General features: G+C 37.0%; 3 protein-coding genes across 3 annotated transcripts in view; all 3 read right to left on the bottom strand.

Moving 5' to 3' along the window:
* The window catches only part of LOC116733102 (gastrula zinc finger protein XlCGF57.1-like), a 366755-nt gene that overhangs the window by 74286 nt on the left and 275861 nt on the right, over positions 1 to 16608 (bottom strand). The window lies entirely within an intron of this gene.
* Positions 1119 to 11615, bottom strand: LOC116733065 (gastrula zinc finger protein XlCGF49.1-like). The gene is made up of 3 exons (XM_032583755.1): positions 11330 to 11615; positions 2004 to 2485; positions 1119 to 1145 (listed from the first exon to the last, which is right to left on the bottom strand). Exons 1-3 carry the CDS (start codon positions 11511 to 11513, stop codon positions 1119 to 1121), a joined length of 693 nt encoding a protein of 230 aa, XP_032439646.1. The 5' UTR covers positions 11514 to 11615.
* LOC116733143 (gastrula zinc finger protein XlCGF49.1-like) lies at positions 9864 to 11087 on the bottom strand. The gene has a single exon (XM_032583934.1). The coding sequence runs from the start codon at positions 11010 to 11012 to the stop codon at positions 10311 to 10313; it is 702 nt and encodes a 233-aa protein (XP_032439825.1). The 5' UTR covers positions 11013 to 11087; the 3' UTR covers positions 9864 to 10310.

Genomic DNA, 16608 nt, shown 5'->3' with positions numbered 1-16608 from the left:
CTTGTTTGGGGCTTCTCCACACCCTAACTCTCCCGGATGTGGGGAAAACAGTAAAGGTGGACTCATCAGAGAACAATACATGTTTCACATTGTCCACAGCCCAAGATTTGCGCTCCTTGCACCATTGAAACCGACGTTTGGCATTGGCACGAGTGACCAAAAGTTTGGCTATAGCAGCCCGGCCGTGTATATTGACCCTGTGGAGCTCCCGATGGACAGTTTTGGTGGAAACAGGAGAGTTGAGGTGCACATTTAATTCTGCCGTGATTTGGGCAGCCGTGGTTTTATGTTTTTTGGATACAATCCGGGTTAGCACCCGAACATCCCTTTCAGACAGCTTCCTCTTGCATCCACAGTTAATCCTATTGGATGTGGTTCGTCCTTCTTGGTGGTATGCTGACATAACCCTGGATACCGTGGCTCTTGAAACATCACAAAGACTTTTTAATAATAATTCTTTATTTAATCAGGTAAACCCCGTTGAGATCTAGATCTCATTTTCAACATTACATTTGAGATTAGAATAATAAATCAGTCTAATTAATATAAATACTTTTAATGTGGTAAAATGTAATGAATGTGACATTTTTGAAAACTGTCTTAAATTTTGATATTGAGGAAATGAAAAAAATTCAATTTGTGTAAAAACTCATGTTTTACTGTTATTGCAAGGATCTTTAGATGCTTTACTTAAAGCTGACATTTTAAAAATATGGCAACAGTTAATGACGATGACAATCACTGAATAATCCATCAATATTTATTCAAATCAACAGTTATTAAAAAGCATATTCTGCTCAAAATACTAGTGTATATTTTTTTTAGATTTCTTTCAAACAAACATCATAGAGTTTTATTTATGGTAAAACAAGAACATTTCACTGATTCCATTTATAATGTATTTTACATCCAATCATACACAGAAACTTCAAATAAAAGCTAAACTCAATTATTCTACATGGTACAGAACTCCATGAAAACTGAAATGCACAGAAATGAATCCTGTCTGAATGTGTTCCCCTCTTTAACTTCAGTATCTAATGGGATACTGATGGGGATCTTAAGTACAAATACGACTGAGAATTAAAACAAAAAACTGGATTAAGGAAAACAAGCTGCTAGGCAAAAGTAGACCTCAGGTTTATCTTGGTCAGACAGTGAAAGACACAATCACAGTGAATCACTAGCAGCCTGCAAGAATCTGTTGACTTTAATATGTTCAACTTGCTGTTTACATCATCTGACCAGATTTTCCATAAGATTAGATGCCAAATTGGATCGGATCTGTTTTGGACCTATAGCTTCTCATCAGAGTGAGTCTCCATGTGACGAGATAAATTACTTCTGTTACTGTAACTTTTTCCACAGCTCCAACATGAGAATGGCTTCTCACCTGTGTGAATTGTCATATGATCATTTAAAGTTGTTTTCAGGGTGAAACTTTTTCCACAAGTCCCACAAGAGAAAGGTTTGTCACCTGTGTGAATTCTCAGGTGATAAGATAAATGTTCTTTTTGAGTGAAACTTTTTCCACAAGACCCACAAGAGAAAGGCTTCTCACCCGTGTGAATTCTCATGTGAACATTTAAATCACCTTTTTGAGAGAAACGTTTTCCACACGACCCACAAGAGAAAGGCTTCTCACCTGTGTGAATTCTCATGTGATGAGTTAAAGTACGTTTTTCACTGTAACTCTTTCCACAGACACCACAAGTGAAAGGCTTCTCACCTGTGTGAATTCTCATGTGATGAGTTAAAGTATGTTTTTCACTGTAACTCTTTCCACAGATCCCACAAGCGAAAGGCTTCTCACCTGTGTGAATTTTCAGGTGATAAGATAAATGTTGTTTTTGTGTGAAACTTTTTCCACAAGTCCCACAAGAGAAAGGCCTTTCACCCGTGTGAATTCTCATGTGAACATTTAAATAACCTTTTTGAGAGAAACGTTTTCCACAAGACCCACAAGAGAAAGGCCTCTCATCTGTGTGAGTTATCATGTGAACATTTAGAGCGTCCTTTCGAGAGAAACTCTGTCCACAGATCCCACAAGCGAAAGGCTTCTCACCTGTGTGAATTTTCAGGTGATAAGATAAATGTTGTTTTTGTGTGAAACTTTTTCCACAAGTCACACAAGAGAAAAACCTCTCACCTGTGTGAATTTTCATATGAACATTTAAATAACCTTTTTGAGAGAAACTTCTTCCACAAGACCCACAAGAGAAAGGCTTCTCATCTGTGTGAGTTATCATGTGAACATTTAAATAACCTTTTTGAGAGAAACTTCTTCCACAAGACCCACAAGAGAAAGGCTTCTCATCTGTGTGAGTTATCATGTGAACATTTAGAGCGTCCTTTCGAGAGAAACTCTTTCCACAGGATCCACAGGAGAAAGGCTTCTCACCTGTGTGAATTCTCATGTGCCGAGTTAAAGGCCCTCTTTCACTGTAACTCTTTCCACAGGTCCCACATGAGAAGGGCTTCTCACCTGTGTGAATTCTCATGTGATGAGTTAAAGTCCCTCTTTCACTGTAACTCTTTACACAAGTCCCACAAGAAAAAGGCCGCTCATCTTTGTGAATTCTTCTGTGTCTCAGCAAGATATCGTTTCGAGAAAAGGTTTTATCACAAATTTTACAAGAATATAATTTTTGACCTGCGTGCGCTTTCTTGTGCTTTTTTTGTTTTGAAGTGTCAGTTCTGCCTTTCTGCTCTTTGGTTTTCTCATATTTCTCCTTTTGTTTTTGTTCTTCCTTTCTCTCTTTTCCTGGGTCTTCAGAATTGATTCCTTCCTGATTCTGGTTCTCAGTTTCTGCAGAGCCATGAGAGATGAGTTGGTTCCTCTGTGGTTCTGTTTCATTGAGAACCTCCTCCTCTTTACACACACAACATTGTGGGAGATCTGGACAAAAAGACAAAACAAAAGCCTTTAAATGTCAATCAAACAAGGAAGTCTTCATTTTAATATTTTGTTGGATAAAAACAGGATTTTTGGAGGGTTATTCTAAAATCGCAATCTTACAAGAATGAACATTAACTCAACCAATGAGGTTCTTCTGACCAGAATGGAACTAGATGTGAGTCGAAATATGATATTATGGACCTCCAGGTGAGCAAACAAGATGGTGATAGCTTAACTTAGTGGCTTAATCTAGTGGCTTCCATTCAAATATTACAAAAAGTTTTCTTCCTCTATGTAGCTTCAGGATATATATCACATTAAAGAATGACATAAAATCTCTAAAGCAAAGCCCTAAAGTGCTTTCAAATCTTGACCCACTGATATTGTCAGACATTGCTCCACTCACACACTCAACACACACTTTCAAAAGCACGACTAAATCTCAGCCTTTACTTTCCTGCGATTCGCAGCAGAATTGGTAACAGTGGGGTGATTGTTGTTAACATGCAGAAAATAATGGCAAAATGATCCTATTGAAAATATTTGACATGAATGTTGGACACATTGGAAGATTAAATATGAAAGGTGAAAATGGACAATGATATAAATTATTTAAGTCATTTATTTAATGCAATGGGCCCTCCCCCCTGGACTTTGTCTGTCTCCTGGTCCATTTCCTCCCCTCCACCCCCATCTTACGTTCCTTCGTTCGCCTCCTCTCCCCCAAATCCAAGCGACATTTCCCATATTCTCAAACCTACAGCTTGACAGGTATGGGGCAAGGTGAGAGTTCATCTATTAAACTCACTGAAGATGAATACATAAACTAAAAGCTGGAGTACAGACATTTTTTATAAGATAAGACTGTCACGGATCACAAACTGTAATTTAGATATTATATGATGAATAGTAAACAGTCCTGGTCAAAGTTGATCTTTCCAACTATTTTAAATACTTAGAACGATATGAGATGCGTTTAAGGCACTTTTTAAAGTAGGAAATTAAACCTCAATGACACCAATAAGCAACTAATTTGTAGAATAAAAGTTAAATTCTAGCTAAAATTAAACATAATTGAGACTTTTACTGTTTTTATTTTTTTTAGGGCTAGCAGAGAAGAACCTGTGGCCCTTACAGCTAACCAGTGAGTATTTAATATTTATCATTTGTGCAGATTGTTTAAATAGTTTTCAGATACAGCGATGTTTAACCAGTCTCTCCAGTAAACTGCATTCGCTGTAAGATTTCCTTCAGTGTAACGTTTGTTTTGGGTTTTTTTGTTTGTTTTTTGTCTTTAAGTAGTGTTAATCATTGATATTTTCAGGCTAGTATCCTAGCTTTCCTATACTGCTTTGCAATTCACTGAAATGTCTGTTTCACAAAAACAAATGCCTATCCTTTCTGCATGTTCTAAATATGCATTTTATATTTTGATTTTATTTTTCATTTGATCTGGAAATGAAATCTTTTTTTTCATTTTAGTTTTTTTTCTCTTTTTAAGTTTAGTTGGAGTAAGGTATTTCATGATTATGGATTGTTGTTGTGATGTGGTTTAGATTGATTTATTCGATTAGATATAAATTTTCTATTAAGCTTGGGGTTTTGTTTTGACGTTGATTTTTGTTTGTTTTTCCTTTTAAATGTTTTTTTTTTTATTGTAATTTTTTTTCTCCTCCTTAATTAGCTTTTGTGTTACATTTTCATTTTCTTTATTATTGTTTCTTGGGTTTTTATGTCTTCAATCATTGGTATGATACCTCCACACTTTTCCTGGACAGAACATATAGAGGACCGCCTCCCTGGCAAGGAGGGGCTGCAAGATAACTTTTCCTACCAAACACAGTCATATTGTTATAGGGTTGAACAGGTGAATGCCGGTAGGTTTTTCGTATCTTGTGTATATGTGTTTAGTTGTTTTTGTTACATCTTCCAGGATACTGTTGTGTTATGTCTTATGACTGAGGAGGGAAATGTGTGTTGATTAATATTAAATATTATCATATTTATTTAGAATCAAAAGGGGGGAAATGTGATGGAAAAATTACATTAAGGTCACATCTGCTAGTCATGTTATATGAATTATTGTGAACTTTCACCAAAAGAACTATTTGGGTTACATGTAGAAGGTTGGAAGTTGTTTTCTACAGCTGCATCACAACCAGACTGTCTCACCTCTTGTTGTTAAATCTTTATCCTTGGTATAAAACTCATGTGTTTCTCTGCCTGACAGAGCTTTTCATCCAGACCTGCTTCATTACTGACTGTCCTACAAGCTCTCTGCATTGTGCACAATATATGAATAAACCTGAATGAGTGATTTCACCTGAACAGTGCTTGGAAATAGTATTTTATCCACAACAGTAATCTATTAATAAAGTTTGACTGACCTATTTGACTATTTTGATGACATGAATTTTAGCGCAGCTCCATCTAATGGATGCATAACGTAACTCCAGCCTCTACTGTAGCGTCTATCCTATGCGCCTTAAACACGGTGCAACTTATATATGAAAAAAGTTTTAAAATAGGCCATTCATTGAAGGTGCGCCTTATAATGTGGTGCGCCTTATAGTGCGGAAAATACGGTAATTATGCTTTATAATAATTGTAAATAATAAAGGTAAATGCTTCACGGATTTCGCCTATCATGGGTTCTTTTGGGAACACAACCCCCGAGAAAAACGAGGGTTCACTGTATAGGTACATGTTTAAATAAAATGAAGATTGTTGAACTACTGACATGTCTCTGAAATTCCAAGCAAAAACTTTGTGTTTATTTTCAGAAAATGAGAAAAGGTCAAAATAATTTAAAAATGCAGTGCTTTCAGACCTTGAATAATGCAAAGAGAACTAGTTCATATTCATTTAGAAACAACAAAACAAATGTTTTAACTCAGGAAGAGTTCAGAAATCAATATTGGTGGAATAACCAGGAGGTTTTCAATGGGGTTTAGTGCAGTGGTCTCTTCATTTTTTCCAGACCTGTATGTAGTTGTTAACGGTTTTAGTTGGACAAAACTATTAAATTTCTTATGTGAATGTATGTAAATAAGCAGTGAAGTTTAGAAAAATGCACCAACAAATAACTTCTCTTGGTCCTTAGCACTGCTGGGGGCTAAGGACCCCTAAAGGTCAGATCCTAGAATCGTCCCTGGGTTTAAATATTCTGCTATTAGAGCAGAATACTCCAGTCCAGGTTTGAAGAGTCTGGGTGTTGTAGTTTTTAAACTAGAGTCGATTAAACATGCGGAAGGAAAAAATAGGTGGAATCGCCCTTTAGCCATTTCCCGAATCGGAAGCTTGAATTGGAAACCAACTTCAGCTTCGTCTTTCTTAAACCTGATTAATCAGTAAAACATGAAGGTGTTTCGTACCTATCCGGTGTAAGATGATCCTCGGTATCCGGGTAAAATCCATCAGTCTGCGCTGATCCTCCATCTCTTCCTCCATCTTAACGTTGATTTCTTTCCAGTCTGTGAATGTTTCTCCAGCAGGAGTTACCTGCTCGTTGATAAACTCTCTCTGAGGCGGAACTGAAGACAGTTTCACTGAAAACACGGAAATATTTACCGAAAACACCAAACCTGTTTTCAAACTACCTTCTAAGAGGAGCTAATGCTACCTCGTGAGCTCCGTAGCTTTCCGTGTGTTTCACTTTGGCTGCACTGAAGAAACTGTAAACGATTTTTAGTTCCCCTTTGAATGTTCCGCTTTGAGCCTCCTCTCAACATAAAGTTATATTAAATATCTTACAACATTAATAAAAGGTTTATATATTTCAGTGAGTGAAACACAGTATTAAAGTAATTACACAAACACACGGATGTTTCCAAGCCTTTTATTTCTGTTAATTATGAGGATTTTCCACATTTAATGGAAACACAGCATTTATGATTAGAATAATACATCATACTGACACTAATGAAAAAATAATTATTTAAAAATGTGAGCTTGGAGTCAGTTATCAGAAAATACTTTTTATCTTACAAAAGAACCATATTAGATGGTATTTTAATTTCTTGTGTGTGATCGTTTCAGCTTGTGAAACAGAGTCTAATATTATAGTTTTGTATTTTGTGATTCAGTTTTGAAGTTAAACAGTAAATGGCTACATATATTATAGAGGAACGCAGAGAATTGTTGTGATTGTTTTAGCTTGTAAAACAGTCTAAGTGGTATCAAAACGTGCGGCTCAATCCCGGCATTTAGCTATTACTGTTATTGGGAATCGGAGTTACGATGGCGACGTAAAAAGCTAAAAACGAGCAAAATTTCCAACTGCAGAAACACAGAGCATAACTGAAACCAACTGCTGCCCCATTAGAGTGAGAAATGAAGTGGATTTTTGACCCCAAAACAATTTAGAAATCGCCGTCACGCCCACAAATATCGCCCGATTGGTGTCAAACTCGGTCATGACATCGATACGCCTGCCTGCTCCGGTAAAATGTTTTCAAAATTTCTCTAGGGCTTACGGTTTTCTGTCAAGGTGCTTCAGAGCGAAATCATGCGGCAGGGTAACTGACGCTCTCCCAGATTCACTTCCATGTATTTCTGAAAAATTTCAGGAGCTCGGCGCACACCATCTATGTCTCATCACTGTTATTACTGAGAGTGAGGTAGAGATATTAATCGCGGGCGACAAATAGCCCTCTCATACGCTTCAAACGGTTTTCGAATACGTATCACGGTTCCCGAACGGGAAGGAGTTGTTCGGACTGCTTTTTTAAATAAAAACTGACTAGGTGTCTCACAAAGATATAATTCTTTTCCACCTTTCTGTCTCACACTCACACAACAGCTGCTCTTTAGAACTACAATGACTGAAGGTTAGGACTACAACATGGCGGACACTCAGTGCCTACAAAGAGGTCTGAGCTGAATGTCAGAACTACAAACATGGTGGAACTGTCAGTTACTACAGAGGAGGGACTGAGCTGGCCTTTAGAACTACTTGTGTTTTGGGTGTTTTATAACTGATTTAAAATTAAGCTTACTCATTACATTTGTGTATTTTTTACATGAACGTTCCATTCATCCATCCATCCTCTGTTCACCCTTGTCCCTAATGGGGTCGGGAGGGTTGCTGGTGCCTATCTCCAGCTACGTTCCAGGTGGGAGGCGGGGTCACCCTGGACAGTCTGTCGCAGGGCAACACAAAGACATACAGGACAAACATTCACACACACACACCCCTAGGGTGTGTGTGGAGAATTTAGATAGACCGATTAACCTAACAGTCATGTTTTTGGACTGTGGGAGGAAGCCGGAGTACCCGGAGAGAACCCATGCATGCACAGGGAGAACATGCAAACTCCATGCAGAAAGACCCCGGCCGGGAATCGAACCCAGGACCTTCTTGCTGCAAGGGCAACAGTGCTATCAACTGCGCCACTGTGCAGCCCCTAGATCAATGTTACTCATGGAATTAGTTTGGACATTTAAAATGAAGCTTACTGAAAATTTCAAATAAAAGCCTTAATATTCCTCTATGGTTAAATTAAGGCCATAGGTGGTGCAATAATATTAGCCTGCATTATCTTTTTCTCTCAGGTTAAGCATTTTCCCTAAAATAAGATTTAGCTATTTTTCTTAATTATTATCCATGTTTAGGACACTGAATGTAGGAAGTCAATCTAAAACAACATTCTAATGATAGCCCACATGCTACTGACAGCATTTAGGCTTACATTAGCATTTTGGCTCATTTTAGATTATACATTAATATTAACATACTGAATGGTGCAAGACCATGTTAATCAACATGCTTGTTACTCTCCACATGCTATTGATTACATTGCAGGTTTCTTTAGCATTGATGCTAATTTTTAGCATCAGAACGCTGGGTCCAAACCGACGGGCACATTTTGGCAGGCCCCGGTTAAATTTCTTCAGGAATTTTCTAGTTTTGTATTTTGTGATTCAGTCTTGAAGTTAACAGTAAATAAATACATATTTTATAGAGGAGCGCAGAGATTCGTTGTTTTGACTTGTAAAGATGGAGAATAACTGACTGTGTTGTGAAAAAAAGGTTCATGTTGCCAAAAAAGTAGTGAAAACATGAAAGGTCACTGAAGAGACAAGATGTGAGACCAAGACACATCATTTAACTAAAGCCATCAAAACAATAAAAGTCTTCTGGTTATTTTGAAAAATTCTTGGCCTGTTTTTATGTCTGATATTTTTATAAGACAGATCACTTTAATTACAGCCATAAAATCAACAATTTGATTGACAACAAAACTGAAAAGGATCATTAATCCAAAGCTCTTAACAACAGAAAGCATTGGGCGAGTTGATTAATTTATGGATTTTTGATGGGTTTTTAAAAAATATCCTTCAAATGCAAAAGATATTTCTGACTTGTTTTTGTGTCACATTACAGTATTGTAGATCGTCTGCAATGTTATCTCTGGATACAGTAACTGAAAGGTGCATGAAACGTCCATAAAGATGTAGTTTCTGACAATGCAGAATTAATTAATAACTAATGAAAACATTACATTTGAGATTAGAATATTAAATCAGTCTAATTGATGAAAAATACTTTTAATGTGGTAAAATGTAATGAATGTGACATTTTTTGAAAACTGTCTTGAATTCTGATATTGAGGAAATGAAAAAAATTCAATTTGTGTAAAAACTCATGTTTTACTGTTATTGCAAGGATCTTTAGATGCTTTACTTAAAGCTGACATTTAAAAATATGGCAACAGTTAATGACGATGACAATCACTGAATAATCCATCAATATTTATTCAAATCAACAGTTATTAAAAAGCATATTCTGCTCAAAATACTAGTGTATATTTTAACATACCTTTTTAATAATATACTTTGCTTCTCATAGCAAAGTGTAACAATGACAAAACATTTGGGAACATAAAAACCTCTCTGTGGTTAGCTCTAAATCAAAATCTGACCAGATCAAAATTATTTTAGAGGTTTTTTCAAACAAACATCAGAGTTTTATTTATGGAAAAACAAGAACATTTCACTGCTTTCATTTCTAAAGTATTTTACATCCAGTCATACACAGAAACTTCAAATAAAAGCTAAACTCAATTATTCTACATGGTACAGAACTCCATGAAAACTGAAATGCACAGAAATTAATCCTGTCTGAATGTGTTCCCCTCTTTAACTTCAGTATCTAATGGGATACTGATGGGGATCTTAAGTACAAATACGACTGAGAATTAAAACAAAAAACTGGATTAAGGAAAACAAGCTGCTAGGCAAAAGAAGACCTCAGGTTTATGTTGGTCAGACAGTGAAAGACACAATCACAGTGAATCACTAGCAGCCTGGAAGAATCTGTTGACTTTAATATGTTCAACTTGCTGTTTACATCATCTGACCAGATTTTCCATAAGATTAGATGCCAAATAGGATCGGATCTGTTTTGGACCTATGGCTTCTCATCAGAGTGAGTCTTCATGTGACGAGATAAATAACTTCTGTTACTGTAACTTTTTCCACAGCTCCCACATGAGAAAGGCTTCTCACCCGTGTGAATTCTCATGTGAACATTTAAATCACCTTTTTGAGAGAAACGTTTTCCACAAGTCCCACAAGAGAAAGGCCTCTCACCCGTGTGAATTCTCATGTGAACATTTAAAGAACCTTTTTGAGAGAAACTTCTTCCACAAGACCCACAAGAGAAAGGCTTCCCACCTGTGTGAATTCTCATGTGAACATTTAAATGAGTTTTTTGAGAGAAACTTCTTCCACAAGTCCCACAAGAGAAAGGCTTCTCATCTGTGTGAGTTATCATGTGGACATTTAGAAAGTCCTTTCGAGAGAAACTCTTTCCACAGGATCCACAGAAGAAAGGCTTCTCACCTGTGTGAATTCTCATGTGATGAGTTAAAGTCCATTTTTTACTGTAACTTTTTCCACAGATCCCACAAGAGAAAGGCTTCTCACCTGTGTGAATTCTCATGTGATGAGTTAAAGTCCATTTTTTACTGTAACTTTTTCCACAGATCCCACAAGAGAAAGGCTTCTCACCTGTGTGAATTCTCATGTGAACATTTAAATAAGTTTTTTGAGAGAAACTTCTTCCACAAGACCCACAAGAGAAAGGCTTCTCATCTGTGTGAGTTATCATGTGGACATTTAGAGCGTCCTTTCGAGAGAAACTCTTTCCACAGGTCTCACATGAGAAGGCTTCTCACCTGTGTGAAGTTTCATATGAGCATTTACATGGCCTTTCCGAGAGAACCTTTCCACAAGTCCCACAAGAGAAAGTATTCTCACCTGCGTGAATTCTCATGTGAACATGTAAATGAGTTTTTAGGGAGAAACCTCTTCCACAAGACCCACAAGAGAAAGGCTTCTCATCTGTGTGAGTTATCATGTGGACATTTAGAGCGTCCTTTCGAGAGAAACTCTTTCCACAGGATCCACAGGAGAAAGGCTTCTCACTTGTGTGAATTCTAATGTGCCGAGTTAAAGGCCCTCTTTCACTGTAACTCTTTCCACAGGTCCTACATGAGAAAGGCTTCTCACCTGTGTGAATTCTCATGTGAACATTTAAATTAGTTTTTAGGGAGAAACTTCTTCCACAAGACCCACAGGAGAAAGGCTTCTCACCTGTGTGAATTCTCATGTGATGAGTTAAAGTCCCTCTGTTACTGTAACTCTTTCCACAAGTCCCACAAGAAAAAGGCCGCTCATATCTGTGAATTCTTCTGTGCCTCAGCAAGATATCGTTTCGAAAAAAGGTTTTATCACAAATTTTACAAGAATATAATTTTTGCCCTGCGTGAGCATTTTTGTGCTTTTGTTGTTTTGAAGTGTCAGTTCTGCCTTTTCTGCTCTTTGGTTTTCTCATATTTCTCCTTTGTTTTTGTTCTTCCTTTCTCTTTTTTCCCGGGTCTTCAGAATTGATTCCTTCCTGATTTTGGTTCTCAGTTTCTGCAGAGCCATGAGAGATGAGTTGGTTCCTCTGTGGTTCTGTTTCATTGAGAACCTCCTCCTCTTTACACACACAACATTGTGGGAGATCTGGACAAAAAGACAAAACAAAAGCCTTTAAATGTCAATCAAACAAGGAAGTTTACTATTAATATTTTGTTGGATAAAAACAGGATTTTTTTCTGGCTCTGGAAAGAGGTTCCGCAGCATCCGGTGCAGGTCCACCAGGTTCCGAAACAGCTTTTTCCCACTTGCCATCAGACTGCTGAACTCTTAACTGGACTGCACTCAAAATCTGGTCTCCACTTCATACCTTGCACATGTACAGAGCTAAATAACTTCCATTTTACTGTCAGTCCTGCACTTTATATTTATATTCATATTTATATTCATATTTTATACTGTATTTTATTTTATTCTGGAGTAACCTCACACATTGGAACCTCAAAACATTGTCCTGAGCCGTATGCAACGAAATTTCGTTCTGTATAAACCCTGTGCATACAAAATGACAATAAAGTCAGTCTAAGTCTATTTGACTATTTTGATGACATTCCCTTTAGCGCAGCTCCATCTAATGGTGCATAACGTAACTCCAGCCTCTACTGTAGCGTCTATTCTATGCGCCTTAAACATGGTGCAACTTATATATAAAAAAAGTTTTAAAATAGGCCATTCATTGAAGGTGCGCCTTATAATGTGGTGCGCCTTATAGTGCGGAAAATACGGTAATTATGCTTTATAAAAATTGTAAAAAATAAAGGTAAATGCTTCACGGATTTCGCCTATCATGGGTTCTTTTGGGAACACAACCCCCGAGAAAAACGAGGGTTCACTGTATAGGTACATGGTTTAAATAAAATGAAGATTGTTGAACTACTGACATGTCTCTGAAATTCCGAGCAAAAACTTTGTGTTTATTTCAGAAAATGAGAAAAGGTCAAAATAATTTAAAAATGCAGTGCTTTCAGAGCTTGAAATAAAGCAAAGAGAACTAGTTCATATTCATTTAGAAACAACAAAACAAATGTTTTAACTCAGGAAGAAGTTCAGAAATCAATATTTGGTGGAATAACCAGGAGGTTTTCAATGGGGTTTAGTGCAGTGGTCTCTTCATTTTTTCCAGACCTGTATGTAGTTGTTAACGGTTTTAGTTGGACAAAACTATTTAATTTCTTATGTGAATGTATGTAAATAAGCAGTGAAGTTTAGAAAAATGCACCAACAAATAACTTCTCTTGGTCCTTAGCACTGCTGGGGGCTAAGGACCCCTAAAGGTCAGATCCTAGAATCGTCCCTGGGTTTAAATATTCTGCTATTAGAGCAGAATACTCCAGTCCAGGTTTGAAGAGTCTGGGTGTTGTAGTTTTTAAACTAGAGTCGATTAAACATGCGGAAGGAAAAAATAGGTGGAATCGCCCTTTAGCCATTTCCCGAATCGGAAGCTTGAATTGGAAACCAACTTCAGCTTCGTCTTTCTTAAACCTGATTAATCAGTAAAACATGAAGGTGTTTCGTACCTATCCGGTGTAAGATGATCCTCGGTATCCGGGTAAAATCCATCAGTCTGCGCTGATCCTCCATCTTAACGTTGATTTCTTTCCACTCTGTGAATGTTTCTCCAGCAGGAGTTACCTGCTCGTTGATAAACTCTCTCTGAGGCGGAACTGAAGACATTTTCACTGAAAACACGGAAATATACCTTCTAAGAGGAGCTAATGCTACCTCGTGAGCTCCGTAGCTTCCTGTGTGTTTCACTTTGGCTGCACTGAAGAAACTGTAAACGATTTTTAGTTCCCCTTTGAATGTTCCGCTTTGAGCCTCCTCTCAACATAAAGTTATATTAAATATCTTACAACATTAATAAAAGGTTCATTTATTTCATACTAAATCAGTCTAATTGATAAAAAAATACTTTTAATTTGCTAAATATATTGAATATGACCTTTTTTTAAAAACTGTCTTAAATTCTGATATTGAGGAAATGAAAAAATTCAATTTGTGTAAAAACTCATGTTTTACTGTTATTGCAAGGATCTTTAGATGCTTTACTTAAAGCTGACATTTAAAAATATGGCAACAGTTAATGACGATGACAATCAATGAATAATCCATCAATATTTATTCAAATCTACAGTTATTAAAAAGCATATTCTGCTCAAAATACTAGTGTATATTTTTTGAGATTTCTTTCAAACAAACATCAGAGTTTTATTTATGGAAAAACAAGAACATTTCACTGCTTTCATTTCTAAAGTATTTTACATCCAGTCATACACAGAAACTTCAAATAAAAGCTAAACTCAATTAATTCTACATGGTACAGAACTCCATGAAAACTGAAATGCACAGAAATTAATCTGTCTGAATGTGTTCCCCTCTTTAACTTCAGTATCTAATGGGATACTGATGGGGATCTTAAGTACAAATACGACTGAGAATTAAACAAAAAACTGGTTTAAGGAAAACAAGCTGGAAAACAATCTGGTTTAAAACATAATCTTTAACCAGTATGAGTAAAGATAAGACTGTCACGGATCACAAACTGTAATTTAGATATTATATGATGAATAGTAAACAGTCCAGGTCAAAGTTGATATTTAAGTATTTTAAATACTTAGAACGATATGAGATGCGTTTAAGGCACTTTTTAAAGTAGGAAATTAAACCTCAATGACACCAATAAGCAACTAATTTGTAGAATAAAAGTTAATTATAGCTTAAATTAAACATAATTGAGATTTTACTATTTTTATTTTTTTACGGCTAGCAGAGTAGAATATGCTGGCCCTTACAGCCAACCAGTGATTATTTAATATTTATAATTTGAGCTGATTGTTTAAATAGTGCCCTGCGACAGACTGGCGACCTGTCCAGGGTGAACCCCGCCTCTCGCCCGGAACCTAGCTGGAGATTGGCGCCGGCAAACCCTCCCGACCCGACTAAGGACAAAGGGTGAACAGAAAATGGATGGATGTCTGGATGTTTAAATAGTTTTCAGATACAGCGATGTTTAACCAGTCTCATCAGTAAACTGTGAAAGTGTTTCATGAGTTTTCGGTGTAAGATTGCCTTCACTGTCCGTGTACTTCCTTAAACCTGGCGTCACGGAAACTGTAATTGTCAGATTATATGATGAATAATAATCAGGTTGTGATAGAATAGTCAGCAGTGATAGAAGTTTAGTAATAATGCAAATCTTTCATCACATTTGCCCCACATTCCCTCCTAATTCAGGGATTGTGGTTTCTTAATTTCAGTGTTTATGCTACTGGACGAGAAACAGAGTTAAAATTGTCTTTTGGTCCTCACATCAGCACCTGTGCAGATCGATCACTGTGCGGTTTGAAGAGTTGGGTAGGAACTGTGTTTGCAGCCCCGGCCCTCATAATGAAGACGGCTCTAGGAGCCGGTTTCCCATGGTTTCAATTCAAAGAACCGACTCTAACAGCCCAAACATTCGGGACCGACCCATCAGCTAGATTCAGCAACCTATCTGTTTTTATTACGGATACGATAGTTTATAAAAACAGACATAGTAAAAAACATATTTACTGAGATTACATTATAGAGTTCCAATTATAGCAGCATATTTTATGTTCAGGTCAGTGTTGCTTCATAGACTGTCAGCTCCATCAGTATCAACCTCCAGGTAAAACAGCCGGTGTTGTTGCACAGGTGAGAGATCTCCTGCTGCATGTTTCATTGGTAATCGTTCTGCACTGATTGCTGGAGAACTCAGACTTCAATCATAGTAGCAGGCAGAAATGAGGAACCTTTACTGGGGTCAACAAAATGGAAGACACGGCTTGTCTTATCTCTCAAATATCAAATATCTCTACAAAAGGAAGAAAGGAGACCAACAGATTATTCAACCAGCTTTAGCTCTGTAGAGCAATAATAATAATAATAATACAAAAGACTTTGAGGCATTTTTTTTTAATCACATCACAAAGAGAAAACTTTTGTCCTAGATTAGTTCTGGAGAGCCGGTACCCTCAGGCCAAACGGATCCAAAGAGAGACAGCAGACAGAAGGCAGCACAAAACCAAGAGTAAAAAAAAAGACAAAAAGAAACAGATAATATTTCTGTGGGGACTTAATGGACCAAGAACTGATTGATGGATGTAAGCTCCCGCTGATCTCGATCATCGCTGAGTGTTTGTGCTGCCGAGCCTCTTGAGGGTTTAAAGAAAGGCCAACAGGAAAACATCTAAACGCGAAAATGAATGTACAGAATCACAGAGGAGGACAAAAAGTCCCAATACAAACAGATAGCCAGCAGCGACGCTACATATTAAAACAAAGATTTAAAGGAGAGTTTCATTTTTCTTTGCAGTTTTCAGGTTGTAAAAGTGTGAGTGTGTGAAAACGTTTGAAAGGTTTTATGTTTCATTGGACACAATGAAACAAATCTGGAAATCTAAATTCACACATTTTATGTAAATATTGCCAAAAAAAACGTCTCTCCATAAACTGCTTGTATAACAACATAGACAGTGTAACCAATGGTAACACATTCCAAAGATGAAGGAAAAATCTGTGATGTCACAACTAGAGTCATGCTTGTGATGTCATCAGCTCTCTATCTATGTAACAAACTTCTACCTTCTTGTCATTGCTTGCTGCACTACTGAGGAGTTCAGACGCACGCAAAGCGCTTTTACAGTGAGATTGTTAGCCGACTGATTTGAACAAGTATTATTTTGTCAAAACATGGCACATCAATGCCAAAATTGTTCCATCAGTGAGATAGCCAAAGGACGTCAGTATGGGTGGGTAGGGAA

This window comes from Xiphophorus hellerii, chromosome 14, assembly GCF_003331165.1.
Source record: "Xiphophorus hellerii strain 12219 chromosome 14, Xiphophorus_hellerii-4.1, whole genome shotgun sequence".
Lineage (NCBI taxonomy): Eukaryota > Metazoa > Chordata > Actinopteri > Cyprinodontiformes > Poeciliidae > Xiphophorus > Xiphophorus hellerii.
Note: the sequence above shows the minus strand (reverse complement) of the source record. Positions and strands in the feature narration are given on the sequence as shown.

What these genes read in the sequence shown, in the direction of transcription:
- LOC116733065 (XM_032583755.1), bottom strand. Translation starts at nt 11,513, where the DNA reads ATGAGAATTCACACAGGTGAGAAGCCTTTCTCCTGTGGGTCTTGTGGA. An exon ending in GCACATTAGAATTCACACAA is followed by an intron (nt 2,486 to 11,329) that starts GTGAGAAGCCTT and finishes GAATTCACACAG; the next exon opens with GTGAGAAGCCCTTCTCATGT. An exon ending in CTCGAAAGGACGCTCTAAAT is followed by an intron (nt 1,146 to 2,003) that starts GTTCACATGATA and finishes TGTCTGACCAAG; the next exon opens with ATAAACCTGAGGTCTACTTT.
- LOC116733143 (XM_032583934.1), bottom strand. Translation starts at nt 11,012, where the DNA reads ATGATAACTCACACAGATGAGAAGCCTTTCTCTTGTGGGTCTTGTGGA.